A 21,605-nucleotide genomic window follows, 5' to 3' on the forward strand; every position below is an offset into this window, starting at 1 on the left:
GGCTGGCCCGCAGGGTCAACTGATAGACAGATTTTTTTTTTTACAACACCTAGTGCTGGGTCTATATTTTCTATGGGATTTCTCTGGGATTTCCAGAGAATTTAACTGGCGATTTCTGAGGCTCTTTCAATCGAAAGTAACAGAAAATTCTGGAGGTAAAAAGTTATTCACGTTATTGAAATCGTTTTGACTCAAATTCAACTTTGAATAACTTTCGAAGTCGTGAATTTAGCAAAAAATGTTAAGAGACCTCTTTATAGAGCATTAAATTTCCTTCAAAAAACTGTCATGGTCTTTATTAGATATTCATTGATTCATCAGTTAATAAATTCAAAAGTAAAAATGTTAAATCGAAAAAATAAATCAATTTATTAAGCTTAATTAATCGGAAACGGCTTGTCTGACGAAAATTTTCAATCAGACCTTTTTTGACGGGAATTTAATGTTACATAAGAATAAGTAAAAATTATTTTTTTTTACTCCAATGTTTTAGCAGTTCTGACGAAAACATAAAATTATGAATTAAAATTAAAAATAGCGATGATAGACCTCTTAAAATTAATATTAAGGGCTCAAACTTTCATGAAATTTTTTTTTTGTCATTCTGATTAATATTCTCGATAGAGCTAAGAAAAAACAAAGTAGCCAACTTTTTTGGCCCAGTTTAGTATAGATCTCAGAGCTATCCACCGTATTGTTGTCAGAACGATACAGTAGATCGTTGCAGTAACAATCTAGTAGATAATTATAGCGTATTGTTACTGTAACTATACAGTATACTTCTGAGAACAATATTTTTTTCTCCGTCCACCAGGACTGAGTAATCGGATCGTGATTATAAAATTAAAGAAACGAAATTAATTTCTAATTTTCATTAAACTAGAATATAAGAGGATTTAAAACAATAACTTGATTGATTTTTCACGTGTAAAAAATTTGGTGGCCCTGAAAAGGGCCGTTTAGTTTAAATTTTGCAGAGTCGAGTGATAAAATTAACCTCCAAAACCGTAAAGAGTACGGCCTTGACGTTTCAGAGCGTAGACCACGTCCATGGCGGTGACGGTCTTACGCTTGGCATGCTCGGTGTAGGTGACGGCGTCACGGATCACGTTTTCCAGAAAGACCTTGAGAACTCCACGAGTTTCCTCGTAGATCAGTCCAGAGATTCGCTTGACTCCACCACGACGAGCCAGACGACGGATCGCCGGTTTGGTAATTCCCTGGATGTTATCACGAAGAACTTTACGATGACGTTTTGCTCCTCCTTTTCCCAAACCTTTTCCTCCTTTACCACGACCAGTCATTTTTCAAATCGACAGTGAGAACGAGTTGACACGAAAAGAAAAAGTCAGTTATTGCTCCGGGCCGACGAAGCAGCCGATTATAAAGACTTTCTTGTGATTACCCTCTCTGCTCAATTCAACGAACGCGTTAAATGTTCTCCCACTTTTTGATTTGAACCAATCACAGAGTCGCTCTGTTAGTTATCCCCTCTGCCGGAGATGGTCGGCTGAGAAAGTGGGAAATGTCGAGTGAGTCCATAAAAAGGCAAAAACCGGCGTCTTTATTTCATTCTGCTCTTCGTTCTCAAACGAAACACTTCGCTCTCTCTACTACCTGCTCTGCAATGGCTCGTACCAAGCAAACCGCTCGTAAGTCAACCGGTGGAAAGGCTCCACGCAAACAACTGGCTACCAAAGCCGCTCGTAAGAGTGCGCCAGCCACCGGAGGAGTCAAGAAGCCTCATCGTTACCGTCCTGGCACAGTAGCTCTCCGTGAAATTCGTCGCTACCAGAAAAGCACTGAGCTCCTCATCCGCAAGCTTCCATTCCAACGTCTGGTTCGTGAGATCGCTCAGGATTTCAAGACTGACTTGAGATTTCAGAGCTCAGCTGTGATGGCTCTTCAGGAAGCCAGCGAGGCCTACTTAGTTGGTCTATTTGAGGACACCAACCTCTGCGCCATTCACGCCAAACGCGTCACCATCATGCCCAAGGACATCCAGTTGGCTCGTCGTATCCGAGGAGAACGTGCCTAAGTTATCTCTACATCCAAAACTTACAAACCAAACGGCCCTTTTCAGGGCCAACAAATTTTTTATACAAAGAAAATTTTTCAAGTTTTTTCGAATTCATTCCTTCTTTCCTGAACCCTATCACCAAATTTTTTCCTTATAAAATTTTTACGAGCCTTAAAAATCAATTCAACCACTGCTCCATATATTTATTCGTCAATGTTGACATTTATGAAGATTCACACCCTGGCTGAAAATTATTTTTAATTTATTATGTGCAAATTAATCTGAAGTTGCATATAAAATTTTGATTTTCTCCACCAGTTGCAACTTAATACGTTCTAATTCGACCGCAGCTACCGACAGAATAATTATTGTTGTTATTTTTCGTCGGTTATCGCGAACCCATCATAGCAAAGTAAATCCCCTTGACTTGAAATTGAATATTTTCAAAATTGGAGCACTTTATGAAATTAAAGCCTCTGATTGGATGAACTTAAACCCCCTCTACCTGAAACCGACTAATCACGTGAAAGTGCGATCTGTTATCTGATTGGCTCGCAGGTACCGACGTTTCTAGCCAGAGCCAATCAGCGCCAAGGATCGCAGTAGTGCTGTGATTCGGTCAATCCGTCAGATTAGCTTATAAATCCACCCGCTAATTTCGAAATTTCGCAATTGCTGCTCAGCTGTCAAAGGGGTAGCACTTTAAACGTCCCGGGATTTCATGGTCAATAAATGAAATAAACTCAGGGCCCTTTTAAAACTTAAGCTCCGCGACTTAAATTACTCGCTTACTAGACTATTTTTGCTACTATCTATCAACCTGCTATCGTCAAGAACGAACCTCTCTGCTGTTTTACTTTCAAAACTTGATCGAGCCTTGAAAAAGGCCAATGAAAGTCTCGCTATAAGACTAATCGTACGTATTTTTTCCACTTTCAATTTTTTTTTTTGAACTCCAGCAAACAGCCAATGAAAGTTTGGAGTTTGCTTCAAACTCACATGAGTGCGCATGCGCAGTCATGATGAATAAAAAATTAACGGCCCCGAAAATTATGTTTACAGGTGGAGCTGTCAGCGGTAGCAAAAATTGCGAATGTCACAAATGAGTTCATGAGAAATTCCAAGCTCATGACATTGCAACTGGAACCGAGTTCGGTTCCAAAGTTGATGCTCTACTTAATGTTCTAAAGGTGAATAATTTTTTTAATAAATAGCAGGTCCAATGCAGCAATTCAGTCTGGCAAATACAAACTTTATGACTTTTTTTCTCTTAATATTACAGAATATGGCTGGCGTTTAAAAAATTAAATGGAAAATGACCCCAGCATTTGCGGAAAAATGTATCGAGTACTGATTAGAAGACCGAGATATTTTGCTGGGAGTTTTTGCCTGCTGAGAACGCAGGCGCCCCAGTAGCTAGAAGCTGCATACAAGACTCATCGAATGTGAGTTTTTGAATCAATCGTTTCTATTAGTCGAGATCGTTAAGATTAGGCGCGAAAAAATTTTAAATTATTTTCATTTTGATTTCAAATTTTTCTATTGAGAAAAATTGCGATGCGAGAAAAAATTTTGACACATTTTTTAGAGTCGTTTGCAGCAAGTAAACAAGGATCATAACCACTTGATTACACGCAGATAATTTTATAGTATATTTTACATAAAAAATTCATAGAAAAATTACTGTCACAGTAACATGAGGACAGTGGAATTATTGAAAAAATTACCGATAACGTAGAAAATTTTAAAATACTTCAAACAGAATTTACAGTGTATTGTAATTTTGACCGCGAAATTTAAATTTCTTAATCTGTTGCTTTGTCAAAATTACAATGCACTTTGTAAATTAAATTCGATGTATTTTTAAATTTTCTACGTTATCGGTAATTTGTTCAATAATTCCATACTGCCCTCATGGTTACTATGACATAGTAATTTTTCTATAAATTTTTTATGTAAAAAATACTATAAAATTCTCTGCGTGCATATTTCACGTTATGAATATAAAATTAAATTTCCGCGCTCTTGAATATCTGCTCGTAAGCAGAAATTTTTTTTAACGACCGATTTCTCTGTTAGAATTTTTTTATTTGAGCGGAAATCCCGTTTAGGCTTTTTGATTAAAAAAATAAACCCACAGCTTCGTAATATTTTCAAAAATTAAGTAAGTGGGTGTTTATCTTTCAGGCCCGAAAATTGAACTCGGTTGAATTGGCAACTGCCAAATTATTTCGAGTATTATTTATTCTCTGCTATATTAAAAATTTCAATTAAGTTTATTGGCTCGATTAGACTGCGCACTTTTCAATAAAAGAATTTCGATATTTTAAATAAATTTAAGTTGAGAAATAAGTAGATTATTTAATTCAGATCAATGATAAAATGAGGTGACAGCGGTATTTTTTTATAATTAAAACTCTTTTTATTTATATATATTTTCAACATGAATGATCACTGAATTTTAAGATAAAAAATATTTTCGAGCTCATTTTTAGTTTTACGTTTAGTCATTCCGTCGGGGCTACTCAAGTTGCCGTATCTTGATCCTGAAGAAATTAAGATACTGGTGGCCTGTCTGGTCAAGGCCGAATCAGCGGTCGCGTTTCCATTAAAATCACTTTGAATTTTGAAAAATTAGGGTCAAAATGAGCTCAATTAAGAAATTAAAGAGTAAATTTTGGAAATTAGTTCAGAGGTAAATAAGTGGTGGGGCCTTGCAGGGCCAGGAATTTCTGGTTGCTGTCGGGTCGTCACTGAATGCTCCTGCAGGACATTTATTAATCCGACGATAGACCTCACAGAGAGATCTGTCTGCTGTGGGCACATCCCCTCCGGGGGTTCTGCATTATCACTAAAAATAGCGAGCAGATAGAGCCGTGCAGTCTCGTACTGTTGTGGACGTGCGGAGGTGGTGGACAGCGTGGTCATTGAACAGAGAAGTTGCATATTTTGTAATTTATCTTTTTTTTTTTTTGAGTTTCATGAATGTAACTGTTTTTTAAAAATGTAAATTAATCATTTTCAAATACAAATTAACGCAGCTTCTCTGTTCAAAATGATCCTCTATCTGCTACAGTCTCCGAATCGGTCGCTTTTCCGACAGAGTCACTGTGTCCACCAGTTACTTCAGGACTCGTGGATGCACCTCTGTAGTAAGGGCAACTGGGCCGGAATCGGCTGTTGGGGGGGCTCCCAGAAATTTGAGATAGTGAAAATATTGAACACTTATTACTAGTGAGAGGGTAGCGAAAGGGGTACTTATTTCTCTGGTAATTTGTGTATTTTCACTAGTTCTGTTTTATGTGGGGAGAAGGGAAGCTAAATGTGCGCTGGTGTAGTTAAACGATGAATGACCCAAGTGCGTCAGCGCAGGGGAGGATTCACCGGAGTTTTAAATGTTGTGAGCACCTAGAGTCATTTTTGTCCGCCGTTATTTTATTTATTATTATATTACATTTATTATTATATGACATTACATGATTTTAACAAGATCTGGCACCCGATTTCTCAAAAAAATTTTTTAAAAATTAACAAATCGTTCGGAAAATCCTCTGATCGGTGAGAAAATTTATTGACTGTAATTTTAAAAATTCAAATAATTTATAATTAGTATAGCAGAGGCCAGTTGCTCCTTTGGACAATTTGAGTCTGCTGTAGACTGCTACGTTGATCGCTGTTGGTCCTGCCTATCATGTCCTTTGACTCCGTCAAACCATATAGGTGTCAACACTTCTCGTCAGAGTCAAGCGGAAGTTCGATTGCCGTGAGCATTCAGGATTTTTTTTGCTGATAGAAAAAGTAAATTCTGCGTCGATGAATGAAAAATGCCTCTGCCCGCGTTGAAATTTTCAAGTCACGGTTCGAATTATCAATGAGCCACCGGGCTCCGGTCGCGGTAGTCAATTTTATTTTTTATATATTTTTCATTCCATTTAGCTTCTAATAGAACAGGAAAACAGTGGCTGAGTCTGCTCCTGTGGGCAATTCGAGCCCGCTGTAGACTACTGCGTTGATCGCTGCTGGTCAAGCGTAAGCTCGGTTGCCGTGAGCAAGTTTAAGGTTTTGTGCGCCGATTTAATAAATAAAAAAATACACTTTTCTATTAATATGTAAATTTTTTTTGTAAAAAAACAGCCTCTGTTCGCGTTGACAAATAGCCAGGTCCGTGGTTCGATATAGTTCGAATTTTTATACGGCGCGTACCGGGTTTTGAAACCACAAATATTTTTTATCACAATAAAATTTATTTTCTATATTAATCAGTTTTGACTTGAAAAAAAGTCTCCATGTTTTCATCTCATTCTACATTGATCGATTAAAATAGTTCATTTATTTTTGCCTTAAACGCCTAAGTTTACATTCAAGTAATTATGAATTAAAGCTAGAGCTTAATTGTAATTTAAACAATCAGAGAATATAAAATTCAACTGGAAAATTATTTCGCTGGCAGTAAAATTCTAGACAACTTGTGACGGTTAAGCCAAAATAATTTCAAGTGAGTGAAAGAATAAACTTTCTCTTTAGGTTCAAATTTTAAATGTTGTTATTTTTCCAGGGGCTATAATATATCACTATTTAGGTTACATAAAATAAAACTAAAATATAAATAAAGTCAAATAAAATAAATTTAACATGGGTGAATTGTTGATGAGAAAATTATGATTGAATGAAAATTTTTTAATGACAAGAAAAATATTTTTTTTCAATGAATCGTTTCAAATTTTGGTTGGTAAATATTATGACCTTGGTAATTATTATTTATATTTTTTCTAGTTTATAAAATAATTTATAATTTATTTTTTATAAGTTGATATCTTTTATATACGAATGATTTTGAAGACTCATCATTCGTTACCAAACTTATTACACTGTGAAAAATTTCCAATAAATTTTATTATGGGTGCATAGTAACACCGGACTATAAGAAAACTGTAAATTTTGTATCAGTTTTCTCATAGTCCGGTATTACTATGCACCCATAGTAAAATTTGTTGGAAATTTTTCACAGTGTACATATCATCCATTGAAAAATTTGAATTTTATTTATTTATGTATTTATTACTGCAAAAAAATTTACAGGAACCATACGAGAGGAAATATTTTTCTCTATAAAAAATTCCCCAATTTTTAATTTCCTAAATTTTATATTCAGTTCATGGGAATGGCTTTGATGAGTCGTCGTTCCATGGGCGAAATTTGTAATTTATTTTTTATTACTGCAGATTTTTAGTTGGAATTTAAACCAACGTATCAAAAAGACTACAAAAATTAATTAAAACAAAAACTTTTAATAATTTAGCGCCTCTGTACAAAGAACCTGCATGGATTTTTACGGACCCATATTTCCCCAAATTTTCAATGGTTTTAATGTTCCGCCATTTATTTTCTCACCAATGCATTTTATCATCAATAATCTTAAGTTAAAAATTATGAATCAACTACTAAATTTACAAAAAAAATTCACAGGAACAATACGAGAGGAAATTTTTTTCTCTATAAAAAAATCCCCAATGTTTACTCTCCCAAAATCTCATGTCATCGTCATCGAAATGGTTTTGATGAGTCGCCATTCCTTAGGAAAATTTTTTATTTACTTTTTATTATTGCGAATTTTAAATCCGAGTTTAAGTCAAAGCTCAAAAAAATTACAAAAATTAATATAAACAAACCCTGTAACCAACTTGCGTTTCTGTACAGAAAAACCCCATTTATTTTCACTGACCCCAATCCTCCAAAATTTTAAATGGTTTTGAAGTTTCGCCATTCCCTTTTTTTCACCGAATCATTTCATCGTCCATAATTTTAAGTTGAAAATTTTAAATCCTCCATCGAACATGCGACGAACGTTTTGTAAATTTTAAAAATCAGTTCGTTCATCGAACTCTCGCAAAATGGATTTTTTTGCCATTTAAATTTATCAGGTATTTTCAATGGTTGAAAAAAAATTATGATTATTTTTAATGAAAAAAAAGAGTTATTATTTCTGATCAATCTAATAACTCTTTTTGTATCTAACTAATATACATTTTTTTTTATATGAATTCTTTCAGCTTGAATTTGATCATCGACTACGATCGGTAAATAAATTTTATTACTCCCAATAAATTAATAACCAATCAACCCTTTTCATTGCCTTATTCGATGATGAAAATTTTTTTGAAAATTTTTTTTTCAGGGCTAACTTATATTTTTTTTTTTTTTAATTCTTTCAGGTATTTCTTATATTAAATGAATTATTGTTTATAAAATTGACTTCAAATTGCACTTTTTAGCGTCGTAGATAATAATGTAACCTCATTTGAAAATTTCAATTTCAGGAACCAACTAACAAATTTTTTTACTTTTTTTTTCATTCTTTCAGTCAGATCTTACATCAAATTAATCATTACTAATAAAATTGACATTCGATTGCACTTTTCAGGGATTTAACATAATGATGACAATTCATTTAAAAATTTCCATTTCAGGGCTAATTAATATTTAATTTTTTTTTAATGTTTTCATTTATTTCTCATATTAAATAAATTATTTCTTTTGAAATTGATTTCAAATGGCACTTTTTAGCGCCCAATGCTAATAATGAACACTTACTCATAAATTTCAATTTCAGGGACCAACTAACATAAACTTTTTTATTTTTTTTTTATTCTTTCAGTCAGATTTTACTTCCAATAAATTATTCCTAATAAAATTGACATACATCAACACTATTTAGAGATTTATTATGAAGACGAAAATTTATTGAAAAAAACGTCACTTCAGAGTCAACTGGTAGTTTAAAAAATTTTGTTTTATTCTTTGATTTTAAATAAAATGATTTGATTTTTAATAAAATAAAAAAAAAAAAACAATACCCACACCCATACCCAAAACCAAAAAACAATTAAAACCAAACGGCACTTTTTAGCGCCAGTTCACCACTAGGAAAGTTTTAAAGTTTCGGGTCCTTTTCAGGGCCCCCCCCCAATTTTTCACACGTATATTCTCTCAAGTTTTCAAATTATACTAAAAAAACACTCATAAATAATACAAGCTTATTTTTCCATACAAATAATATAAAAATTTTTTCTTACAGAGTATATATGGGGCATTCCATGCCAAATCACCGAGGTTTCGGCCCGACCCCCTTCGATTTCGCTGAAAATTTTTTATCATTTTCTACCCTACCAAAGACATTTTCCTGAATTTTTTCAGATTTTTTTACCCAACCCAAAAAAAGTTACGAATTTTTGAAAAAAAACGCTCTTTTTTTTTGAAATTGCTGTAACTTTGACACAAATTGACATTTTGGCACTTTTTTTTTTTTGAAAAATTTTGTTTTTAATTGTAGTTTTCAGAAAAAAATACAAAAAATTTTTCGGAAGTCACGATATATAAAATATTTCAGTTTTTTCAATAAAACCGTAATTTTTTCGAAGTCGGAAACCTTCGATTCTCAATTTTTTTGTCTCAAAATAAACTTCAACCAAGACAGTATTGGACCCCGCCATTCCCATTTTGTGCCGACTTTCCTTTACATTTTTTTTTTTCGATTGAAATTAAAAAAATTTCTAAATTTGGCTTATTTTTTATGACTTTGCGCTGAAGTTTCTTTGGATTGTTTTTAAAAGCTCAGAAGTTGAATAAAATTGGACAATAACAACCGTAAAGTGTATTAGGGGCAAGAATTGATTTTTTCGGAATAAAATTCCCAATTTTGAAATACAGTGAAACCTAAACCTACAATTAACCTTCTCACTAAGACAATTTATAGACAAACTCAGAAAAATATCGATAGCCTTATAGACAATTTTAGATCAAATTGAACGGAATATAGTATAGTACCGGATATCTCAACTGGTAGAGCACTCGGCGCGATACCGACATGGTCTAGGTTCGATTCTCAGTTCGGGCTATCGATATTTTTCTGAGTTCATCTATAAATTGTCTTAGTGAGAAGGTTAATTGTAGGTTTAGGTTTCACTGTATTTCAAAATTGGGAATTTTATTCCGAAAAAATCAATTCTTGCCCCTAATACACTTTACGGTTGTTATTGTCCAATTTTATTCAACTTCTGAGCTTTTAAAAACAATCCAAAGAAACTTCAGCGCAAAGTCATAAAAAATAAGCCAAATTTAGAAATTTTTTTAATTTCAATCGAAAAAAAAAAATGTAAAGGAAAGTCGGCACAAAATGGGAATGGCGGGGTCCAATACTGTCTTGGTTGAAGTTTATTTTGAGACAAAAAAATTGAGAATCGAAGGTTTCCGACTTCGAAAAAATTACGGTTTTATTGAAAAAACTGAAATATTTTATATATCGTGACTTCCGAAAAATTTTTTGTATTTTTTTCTGAAAACTACAATTAAAAACAAAATTTTTCAGAAAAAAAAAGTGCCAAAATGTTAATTTGTGTCAAAGTTACAGCAATTTGAAAAAAAAAGAGCGTTTTTTTTCAAAAATTCGTAACTTTTTTTGGGTTGGGTAAAAAAATCTGAAAAAATTCAGGAAAATGTCTTTGGTAGGGTAGAAAATGATAAAAAATTTTTAGCGAAATCGAAGGGGGTCGGGCCGAAACCTCGGTGATTTGGCATGGAATGCCCCATATAATTCCTTTAAAAAAAATTTCCCAATACCCATAAGACCCATCCTTGACTTTATCCTTTGCCATTAAAGTCTACAGATCCATAAAAAATTTTTTTCGTCGTCGCTATACTGATTCATTCAACATTTTTTTCGTTCCATTTTACGACAATCAGAAAAAATGTACTGACCTACACCGCAAAATTTCTATCTGTTATATTTGTCGATAAAGATCATCTGGAGGATAATTTACAATTTAATAAATGTTGAAAAATTGTAATTCTTTATTAGACACTAACATGAAGATAAGCATTTATTTTGTAAAAGTATTGGAGCATGGTGCAAATTAATGTTGCAAAACTTAAATCTTCTGAAACTTCAGCATCGAATCATGAAAAATCTGTACATTGAAGAAACAATGAGTATTTTTCATAATACTGTCGGCAAAAATAAATGTATTTGCAAATTGAAATGTATAATAAATCATAATTTAATAAATGTCAAAAATTTTTACTTCTTGATTAGCCACTTAATAAATAAATATTAATATTAAAAATTATAGGAGCAAGGATGTGAGTTGGAGGGTTTCAAATTTGAGTTGTTTTTTACGTGTAAAAATTTTGGTGGCCCTGAAAAAGGCCGTTTTCCACTTAAGTCTGAACTTAAGTATCTAATGGGGAAGAATCGTTACATGTACAAGTACAGTAACTTCGTCCCTTCCGTCCAATATTCCGAAGAAGTCGTTCTTGTCGTGCCTTCGGATGCAGCTGCCCCGGTGAATGTATTTCCCATGGGCCTTGAAGGGAGCAGACTCCTCAGTGAGTGTCATCGGGTTGCCAAACAAGTCAACCGCGAAGCACTGCACCGAGTATCTGGTATTCCGGTCCCGGAAGTCTGCTGTTCGACTCCCCAATGACAGCCAAAAGGAGTCTTCTTCGTCGTGGCTCAGCTCTATTCGGAAACTCCACGTTTCCTCGATGTCCGGCCTCGGACACAGGGAGCACTCCAGCACTTCCACAGCTCCTGACTCGGTCGTGAACATCTTCTTGCTGATATCCACTAGCTTGTAACAGTAGCCAGTTACGTTCGTCGGTTCAGACATTGGATAGTCGAAGTCCATCGTTATGTGCAGTTGAAAGTTTGAGTAGTTTCACATGACGTTCAAAGGAACCTTTAATCGTTACCATTCCCAGCACTAAATTTCAACTTGCTGCTTTCTGATTGGCTCGCAGGTACCGACGTGACAATTCTGTCGCAGATCCTTGAAATATTTGCATCAGACAAAATTTTTAACATTTTCAACGGAGATATATTTCAATACGAACCATCAAAGTTTAACAATATTAAATTTTTCCGTTCGTATTCAGTTAATTCTTTAATATAATAGTAGATGCGCCATTTACTATTTCAACAATTTTACCAGGCTGTGAATGATATAAATTTTTTTATTGATATATTTGTGGAATTTCTTGAGACTTTTGTCCGCTAGCGTGAGTTCCACTTCCCTATATATCAAGTACACAAAATAATTATTCAAGGAAATCAAAAATAGTTCTACTATTCATACTTCGATTGAAAGTTTTGAAAATAAATGTTTGCAAAAAAAAAAAAAAAAAATAATATTCCGGTACCGGGAATCGAACCCGGGTCGCCTGGGTGAAAACCAGGAATGATAACCCCTACACTATACCGGAGCAGATATTAGTCGATGACAACTTTTACTTACTTATGCTTAATTTTGGTCACAATCATTTGAATACAATTTCAAAGCTAAGTTAAAAAAAAAAAAAAAAAAAAAAAAAAAAATTCTGTATAATTTAAAATTAGAAATTTTAATTTTTAAACATTTTGGAGTTTTTTTAACGGTTAATTTAAAACAATGATATGTAATTTTCTTAATCTAGATAAATTTGAGCAAACTTTATTTAAAACAGTCAGTATTTTCCCACAATACTGTCAACAATAATAAATATTTATGGAGTCTGGAAAACTTTATAAATTATATCTCAATAAATGATAGAAATTTGAGATTTATTATTAGACATTTAATAAATGATGATTAATTTTTGAAAAGTATTGAAGCAAGAGTGTAAGGTAATTGTTATTAAATCTTAATCATTTTTTACGTATGAAAAATTTGGTGGCCCTGAAAAGGGCCATTTTCAACTCAAAGTTCAGAAAAATGAGTATCTAATTATGAAGAATCGTGAGCTAGAAAAAAAAGAAAGTATTTTTACATGATACTGTCAGCAAAAATTAATATAGGGGGGGGGGGGGCAGAGCGCCACTCTACTACTCCCTTATTGGTTCGCAGATGCCGACGTCAATATTGTTGTTATTATTTCACGTCGGTTCCTGCGATCCAATCACCGCTCAGAAAATATTCTTTCTGCGCTATGAATTTTTTCATTGGCTCGCAGATACCGAAGTTATTATTTTTGTTATTATTTTACGTTAAAAATAATTATTTTCTAATTTTTCGATATTTTTAATTTTTTGAGACATTTAGAAGTGGACATTAATGTTGGAAAAATATTTGAGAAAAGATTTAAGTTAAAGGAGACGAAATTTTAATTTTTATTCACAGATAAAAAAATTGGTAGCCCTAAAAAGGGCCGTATTCAACCCAAAGCTCGGAAAATTGAGTATCTTATTACTAGAAGAAAAAAGTCGGGATTTTTTTACTATACTGTCAAAAAAAAATCCATTTGCATCCATATATATATATATATATATATATATATATATATATATATATATATGCAACCAGAAAAACATTAAGAATTACATCGTATTAAACGTTAAAAATCTGACAGTATGTATTGAGCATTTAATAAATAAATATAAACTTTAAATAGTTTTGGGGCAAGAATTTAAGTTAAGAGATATGAAACTTGAATTATTTTTTACGAAAAAAAAATTTGGTGGCCCTGAAAAGGGCCGTTTTCAACCCAAAGTTCGGGAACTTGAGTATTCCATTATAAAGAACCGTGAGCTAGAAAAAAAAGTCAGTATTTTTGCACGATACCGCCAGTAAAAATTAATATACATACATACATAACCTGAAATAGTTTATAAATTATATCGTGACAAATGTTAGAAATATGATATTTTTTATTAAGCACTTGATATCTAAATATCAATATTCAAAATTATAGGAGCAAGGATATGAGTTGAAGGTTATTGAATTTGAGTATTTTTTACGTATGAAAATTTTGGTGGCCCTGAAAAGGGCCGTTTTCAACTTAAGTCTGAACTTAAGTATCTAATAAGGAAGGATCGTTACATGGACAAGAACAGTAACTTCGTCCCTTCCGTCCAATATTCCGAAGAAGTCATTCTTGTCATGCCTTCGGATGCAGCTGCCCAGGTGAATGTACTTCCCATGGGCCTTGAAGGGAGCAGACTCCTCAGTGAGTGTCATCGGGTTGCCAAACAAGTCAACCGCGAAGCACTGCACCGAGTATCTGGTGTTCTGATCCCGGGAGTCTGCTGTCTGAACCCCCAATGACAGCCAATGGGAATCTTCTTCGTCGTGGCTCAGCTCTATACGGAAACTCCACGTTTCCTCGATGTCCGGCCTCGGAGACAGGGAGCACTCCAACACTTCCACAGCTCCTGACTCGGTCGTGAACATCTTCTTGCTGATGTCCACCAGCTTGTAACAGTGGCCAGTTACGTTGACCGGTTCAGCCATTGGATAGTCCATCTTTACGTGCGGTTGAAAGCTTGAGTGGACACTACGTGACGAACAAGGTAAGTTTCCGTTTGGAAATGAGTTATGATGACCGTCTGTCCGTAATAAACCTCCAGTCGTTACCATCCCCACCACTAAATTTCAACTTACTGCTTTCTGATTGGCTCGCAGGTACCGACGTGATAATTATGCTGTAATTACTTTCTATCGGTAAGTGCGCACCAACCACAGCAAAGGAAATATCCCCTCTACCGCTTCTAACATTTCCATTGGCTCGCAGGTTCCGATGCCTTGAATATTATTATTATTTTTCGTCGGTAAGCGCGAACTAATCACAGCAAAGGAAATATCCCCTCTACTGCAACCAATTTTCTCATTCGCTCGCACACACCGACGCAGTTATTATTATTATTTTTTTTTTCGGAACCTGCGATCCAATAGAAGTACGAGTATCCCTTCTTTTATTTTCTACTGAACGGCATTTGTTTCTTGTTACCGATCCGTTTTGTGTTAAAAAGGAAACGAAAGCTTGGCAACCTCACATTTGGCTCCAGTCTGTGCTAGTAGTTGAATCCGTTATCGCCATGCCGCCTAAAGCAAGTGGAAAAGCCGTGAAAAAGTCTGGTAAGGCCCAGAAAAACATCACTAAGAGTGACAAGAAAGGACGCAAGAAGAAGAGGAAGGAAAGTTACGCCATTTACATCTACAAAGTCTTGAAACAAGTTCATCCTGACACTGGAGTCTCCAGCAAGGCGATGAGCATCATGAACAGTTTTGTGAACGACATCTTCGAGCGTATCGCTGCTGAAGCTTCAAGACTTGCGCACTACAACAAGCGGTCAACCATCACCTCCCGGGAGATTCAGACTGCAGTCCGTCTTCTGTTACCCGGTGAATTGGCCAAGCACGCCGTCAGTGAAGGCACCAAAGCTGTCACTAAATACACAAGCTCCAAGTAAAAATCCTCAATCCTCTATAAACCAAACGGCCCTTTTCAGGGCCACCAAATTTTTTAAAACGTATATTACTGTCAAGTATAATTATACTTTAATTAATTTTTTTATTTAATTACTGTCATTACTTATAAGTTAATTGTTGCTCATAAACTTGAACCTCATGTCCTAACCCTGTCATGACTCATAAATTTTTTGAGTATTAGGTCCAATTCTCATTGCGTCTATCAATACAACGACACACTAGTGTTTCCTATCTTCATAAATATCAAATATAATAATACTTAAGTTAGCCGACGTCTAATAATTTTTTGACTTTTTTTTAAAGAATCAATTATAAAAAAAAAAAATTTGCACCTGTAGTTTTTTAAATTTTCTATGTGTGCATATTTTTAGTTTTTGTTTTTTTTTGTAATTAATTTGTTGGAAAAAAAATCAAAAAATTTTAATTGTCTGCTCACTTTAGGATCATCAAATATATCAGTATCTACATTCAATAATTAAGAAAATATTCATAAATTTTTGTAGAGCGAACTATAATAAAAGCTTATTTTTTATTTCTAAATATAATTTTCTCAATATTTCGACTTCAGTTTCAAGGTTAGGTGGCGAAGGCAGAGCCGTCTGATGTAAGAAAAGTAAAACTACGACCGCGGGAAAATTAAAATTAGTCGCCTCATTTTTTTTATAAATAAAAATTTTCCAAATTAAATTACCCCTTAAATTTTTTTTAATTTTCATAAGACTAAAATATTAAACTACTTAGTAAACTCGTTTTTTTTTTTGTCCAAATAATTCATCCCGACCATCTAAAAATATCTCGGCAATCAAAAATTTGAATGATTCTATAGTTACCCGACGTTAAATAATTTTTTAATTTTTTTCAAACACTTAATTATAAAAAAAAAAATATCAAAAAAATTGCGCCTATGGTTTATTCAATTTTCTACACGTGCATATTTTTAGTTTTTTTTTTTTACCAATAGATTTGTTGAAAAAAAAAATTCGAAAGTTTTTAATTGTTAGTTGAATTTAATGATACTGAAGTTAGCCGACGTCTATAAATTTTTGAATTTTTTTCAAACGGTTAATTGTAAAAAAAAATTTTTTGAAAAAATTACACATGTAGTTTTTTTAAATTTTCTACATGTGCATATTTCTAGTTTTTTTTTTGCAATTGATTTGTTGAAAAAAAAAATCCGAAAATTCTGGATTGTCCGTCAGTTTCAGAATTATTTACTTTAACATAAATTTTCCGGCGTATTCTCAAATAATTTTTTTTCATCTCTGCAATTTATTTAAAAACGGACACCTATTATTAGAATAATTTAAAATAATCATCACTTAATTTCAATGACAATTGAATGATCGTATTCTAGCCTTAAAAAAATTCTGCGCATGCGCAAACGATCATAACAAAAAACTAACCGTCTTTGCAAACAAATGCCTGTGATTAATAAAAATAAATAATTAACTAAATATAGTCACAGTATAAATATATATACATATAAATACTCATATTTTTTCTAATAAATAATTAAGTGATAAATTATCGTTTCGGTCAATGCGCTCATGTTCCGTTACGGGTACAAGTGCTGCCGCGATCAATTATTTATGTAATATATAATGTGATACTAGTGTAACGTAATAATAAACAATAATAATGAGATATCTATCAAAAATGTCAGTATGTTGTCGCAAAAATAACAACAATGGGTTCATTATCGGAATGTGTTTCGGACTAATAATAAGTTTACTGCTTTACCAAATGTCAAGTATTGATTCGCACGATGATAAATATGGATCAATCGAAACAGTAGATCGTAATATAAACAAAAAACGTTCATCACATCTAACTCTACTCACTAGCCAGGATAATAACGACTATGAAATAAATAATCAAATAAATCGGCCGTCGTCGAACGACCAAGTCGACGAATACGCGCCGAAAATAAAGAAACCATCGTCTTTACACCTCGATACCGATGTAAATAAAAAACAATGGAGATTTATTCGCCCGCGGTATTATTTTACAGAGCTGGGGATCCGGGAAAAATTATTCCTCGGTGTTTTGACGAACCCCGAGCACTTGCACAGCCGCGGAGTGGTTTTTAATAGAACTGTGGGCCATTTGATCGAGAAAATTCGGTACTTTATTACGATAAATGAAGGATCTGGGAACGGGAACAAGAAACCCAATGTGACTTTGTCGGGAATCGTTGGATTTACGGACGCGCGTAAGATCCTCAAGCCATTCCACGTGATAAAGTACATTATTGATAACTATCTCGATGACTATGACTACTATTTTATCATCAAAGACTCGTCGTACGTGAACGCGAGGCAGCTGATGGCTCTGGTCGAAAGCTTCAGCATCGGGAGCAACAAAGAAATTTATCTGGGGATTCCAATCAAGACTGACAGTACTAATAATGACAACTATATTAATGATAATTTAACAAACTTTTGTTCCCTCGACGCGGGGATCTTGATAAGCAACTCGATAATGCGCGAGCTGAAGAAAAATCTCGACTGGTGCGTAAAAAATACTCTTCTGTACTCGAGTCAATCAGATGACGTCAATTTCGGAAGGTGTCTTTACTACTCGACAAAGATTCCGTGCAGCAGAAAATTATTCCGAAGTAAAAATGAAATTTTCGCGGCTAAGCAGCTGCCGGACAACTTTAATTTCGTCAAGGATTTCAGTTCGCTGATAAACAACAACTACTTTGATAATCTGGTGTCAGTCTATCCGATATATGACCCGAAGATAATTTACCGCATGCACGCGTTCGTTGCCGCGAAAGAATTAGAAAAAATAGAAAACGTTATGATGAAATTGAGGAATGAAATATCCGGTAGCGCACATCTAGGTCCGGTAATTACTAGTAATAATATTTATAACAGCAACAGAACATCCTGGCCAGTGGGGATCAATCCCGGGAACAAGGCGCCAGGACGTTTTGATATTTTGCGCTGGAATTATTTCAACGCGACCCATATTTTTGGGGAAACGGACTTCGGTAACGTGGGTAAATTACGGGGTAGCAAGAAACTGGACATCGACTATGTGCTGATGGTGGGCAAGAAGATAATCGAAGATAAATATGACGGCAAGTGGAAATATGAAGGACTGGTCAATGGGTACATGAGATTCGACGCCTCCAGAGGGATGGATTATATTCTAGACTTAAGTTTTGCAGACTCGAGTACCAAAGAAAGTAAAAAAGTTGTGAAACGCATCGAACTTTGCAAGCCGCTGGGGAAAGTCGAGCTGCTTGCGGCCCCCTACGTCACGGAAAACACGAGGGTTAATTTGATTCTGATGGTCGACGGGAGTAATATCGATGACTCTATTAAATTTATTAAAGACTATGGGTCTGTTTGCATGGAGAAGAGAGACAAGACTACACTGATGTTGGTAATTATTTTTCACCGACGTTTTTTTTTTAATTATATAAGAGTTCGTTGGTAATTATAATTTTGTCCAGGTGTTTTTGTACAACAATTCATCAACGAAAGGCGCGAATGACATTTATGCGAGGGTCAAGACACTGGCGCTGAGTCTCACTGATAAATACAATAAGAGCAAAGAACAGACGAAAATTATTTGGCTGTCGGTTCAATTACCCAAGGGAGGGAATGAGGATCCGCGGATTAAAGTCGCGGTTACTGATCTGGTTATTAAAAAATTTTCAATGGAAAGTTTGATTTTATTTGTGCAGACTCGGATGGAACTTACGGTTGATTATTTGAATAGAGTAAGTGATTATTTTATTAACATTTTTTTTTGACCGGAATTTTGATCTCGGCTCAATAAAATTTGATGGAAGTTAAAAGTGCGAATTTTTTATTTTACGGATAAAAATAAACGGGTGAACTTTTAAAATTTTCTCGTCACTTATTAATACAGATATTGAATTCAAAAAACAATTTCCATCTTCTGATATTTTTGTATCAGAATATTCATATAATATTTTAATTTCGTAATTTTCGTAAAGATCCCGTGTAAAAAAAAATTTTCATGACTCATCAATGAATTTGCTCCAGAACTTTTCGTCCAGTAAATCCGTATCAATTCTAAAATTAATTATGATCCTGAAGATAACAGACAATAAATAATTTTCTGGATTTTTTTTCAAAAAATCAATTACGGAAAAGTAAAATTTAAAAATATGCACATGTAGAAAATTTAAAAAACTGTTGGTGCAATTTTTTTAAATATTTTTTTTTAATAATTTATCATTTGAAAAAAAATCTAAAAATTAAGACGTCGGCTAACTTCAGTATCATAATTAATTTATTGTCTTTGAATTGAACTTGGGACGACTTTGATAGAAACTTGACTGAATTTTTACTGAATTAAACCTTTTGTCAAATTGATAAATTCAGAAATTATCGATTAATTTTTTCTATCAAGTGCCCGAGTTGATCAGTAAATTTCGATTGTAAAAAAAATTTAGTGAATGAACTTCGGATCACTTGGATAAAAATTTTACTGTCGTAATTAAAGTTTTTGATATAAATTTATGATGAAAGTCATATTTGTGTCACGATCTGAGTTTCCTGATGAAATTTGGATCTAAATTAATGACGAATATAAATTTTTTTTACTCGGGATTCAAAACTCTTGAAATTTTTTTCTGACAAAACTAAATAATTTTTTTAATTTTTCTTTGTGTCTAATTTCGGTCAAATATAATTTACAGTTAAAAAAAAACTATCAATTAATTAAGAGGGAAAACGGGTCTGAGATACAAAAAAAATTATGAGTGTGAATGAAGCAGATATCAGACAAATTTAAAATTATTAATGAATAGAGTAAATAATTGGAAAAATAAAATTTAAAAAAAATGCACATTTAAAAAATTTTGAAATCCATAAGTGCATTTTTTTCAAATATTTTTTTTTTAATTATTTACTCTATTTATTTATAAATTTAAATTTGTCTGATGTCTGCTGCATTCACACTCACAAAAAAGAGGATGTTTTTGTGGTTTTTTTTTCAGAGTACGTTCGTTATTAAAATTCTCAAAATTTGTGACATTATTAAGCAACATCCCAAGAATATTCTGCTAAATTTTTATAAAAAAATATTGAAAAATGAGCCAGTGGTAGTGGGGAGAGACGAGTCACCTAAAAAAAAGTCTCCATGCCGTAGGCAGGATAACTCATGACTGCCTCATTTGAAATAAAAAAACCAAAAAGATTTCTTTAGTACATAAGTTAATCTTAGATTTGAACGAAAGATTTTTTTTTTAATTACTACTTATTTTTTAATTAAACAAAAGGAGCAATTTTTGGCAAAAATCAGAGTTTTTTTATTGCGCCTTTACCAAAAATTCAAAAATTGACATTTTGTTTATTCCTTCGTTTAAATCCCAGATAAACTTACGTTCTAAAGAAATCTTTTTGGTTTTTTTATTTCAGATGAGGCAGTCATGAGTTATCCTGCCTACGGCATAGAGACTTTTTTTTTGTGACTCGTCTCTCCCCACTGCCACTGGCTCATTTTTCAATATTTTTTTCCGAAAATTTAGTAGAATATTCTTGGAATGTTGCTTAATAATGTCACAAATTTTGAGAATTTTAATAACGAACGTACTCTGCAAAAAAAATTACATCCTCTTTTTTTTTTATCTCAGACCAGCTTCCCTTAAATAACCGCAATATTAATAAGAAATTTTTTAAATTACAGATTAGAATGAACACAATAGTCCAATGGCAAGTATTTAGTCCAATACCTTTCGTCGAATACAACCCAAATTTATACGAAAGTGATCAGAAATCATTGAAATTTGACCTCAGTCACAACCACGGCTACTACGACACGTCTAATTACGAAAGTATTTCATTTTACGCGAAAGATTATCGCGCAGTTCGCCGGGCGAGCGAAAACGAGTTGCCGCAGGTCCACAGCGACCGGGAAATAAATAAATTACTGAAGAAAAAATCACCGAAATCAAGTGGCGTAATTTCGATATTCAAATTATTTGTCTCGTACAGCGACTTGCATATTTTCCGCGGCATTGAACCCGCGCTGAAAATTCATTACAGCGATAAAAATAAAAATGAATGTGGCAAAAGTGCCCTGGGACATCGCGGGCAACTCGCGAGACTGATTGACGAATATAAAGTCATATAAATAATATATATTTTGTTATTTGGCAAGATTTATTTACTCTTTATATTATCATTTATTAATTATATTAATATTATTATTATTATCATTCAATTATTATTACAAACTCCCAATACCTTATCAACACACAGTCCTACTGGACATTTAAATATATATATATATTTATATATATTTATAAGAAAAAATTGTACAAGCATTTTTTAAAAAATTTATCTCCCGATGCGTAAATA

The 21,605-nt window shown here is 33.4% G+C and overlaps 4 protein-coding genes and 1 non-coding gene across 5 annotated transcripts; 3 read left to right on the plus strand and 2 right to left on the minus strand.

The window, feature by feature from the left end:
* Window positions 1–788: 788 nt before the first annotated feature.
* Window positions 789–1,313, minus strand: LOC130666062 (histone H4). Its single transcript, XM_057466715.1, has one exon. It carries the CDS (start codon window positions 1,302–1,304, stop codon window positions 993–995), a length of 312 nt encoding a protein of 103 aa, XP_057322698.1. The 5' UTR covers window positions 1,305–1,313; the 3' UTR covers window positions 789–992.
* Window positions 1,314–1,595: 282 nt separating this feature from the next.
* Window positions 1,596–2,229, plus strand: LOC130666059 (histone H3). Its single transcript, XM_057466711.1, has one exon. The coding sequence runs from the start codon at window positions 1,628–1,630 to the stop codon at window positions 2,036–2,038; it is 411 nt and encodes a 136-aa protein (XP_057322694.1). The 5' UTR covers window positions 1,596–1,627; the 3' UTR covers window positions 2,039–2,229.
* A 9,976-nt stretch (window positions 2,230–12,205) lies between these two features.
* Window positions 12,206–12,277, minus strand: Trnae-uuc (transfer RNA glutamic acid (anticodon UUC)). The gene has a single exon. It is a non-coding gene; the product is annotated as a tRNA-Glu (tRNA).
* Window positions 12,278–14,845: 2,568 nt separating this feature from the next.
* On the plus strand, window positions 14,846–15,467 carry LOC130664807 (histone H2B-like). Its single transcript, XM_057464910.1, has one exon. The coding sequence runs from the start codon at window positions 14,865–14,867 to the stop codon at window positions 15,237–15,239; it is 375 nt and encodes a 124-aa protein (XP_057320893.1). The 5' UTR covers window positions 14,846–14,864; the 3' UTR covers window positions 15,240–15,467.
* Window positions 15,468–16,656: 1,189 nt separating this feature from the next.
* LOC130665819 (chondroitin sulfate synthase 2) lies at window positions 16,657–21,378 on the plus strand. Its single transcript, XM_057466423.1, has 3 exons — window positions 16,657–18,654; window positions 18,725–18,994; window positions 20,932–21,378. Exons 1-3 carry the CDS (start codon window positions 16,897–16,899, stop codon window positions 21,376–21,378), a joined length of 2,475 nt encoding a protein of 824 aa, XP_057322406.1. The 5' UTR covers window positions 16,657–16,896.
* Window positions 21,379–21,605: the final 227 nt, after the last annotated feature.

The sequence above is a fragment of the Microplitis mediator genome, chromosome 3 (assembly GCF_029852145.1).
Source record: "Microplitis mediator isolate UGA2020A chromosome 3, iyMicMedi2.1, whole genome shotgun sequence".
In the NCBI taxonomy this organism is placed as follows: Eukaryota; Metazoa; Arthropoda; class Insecta; order Hymenoptera; family Braconidae; genus Microplitis; species Microplitis mediator.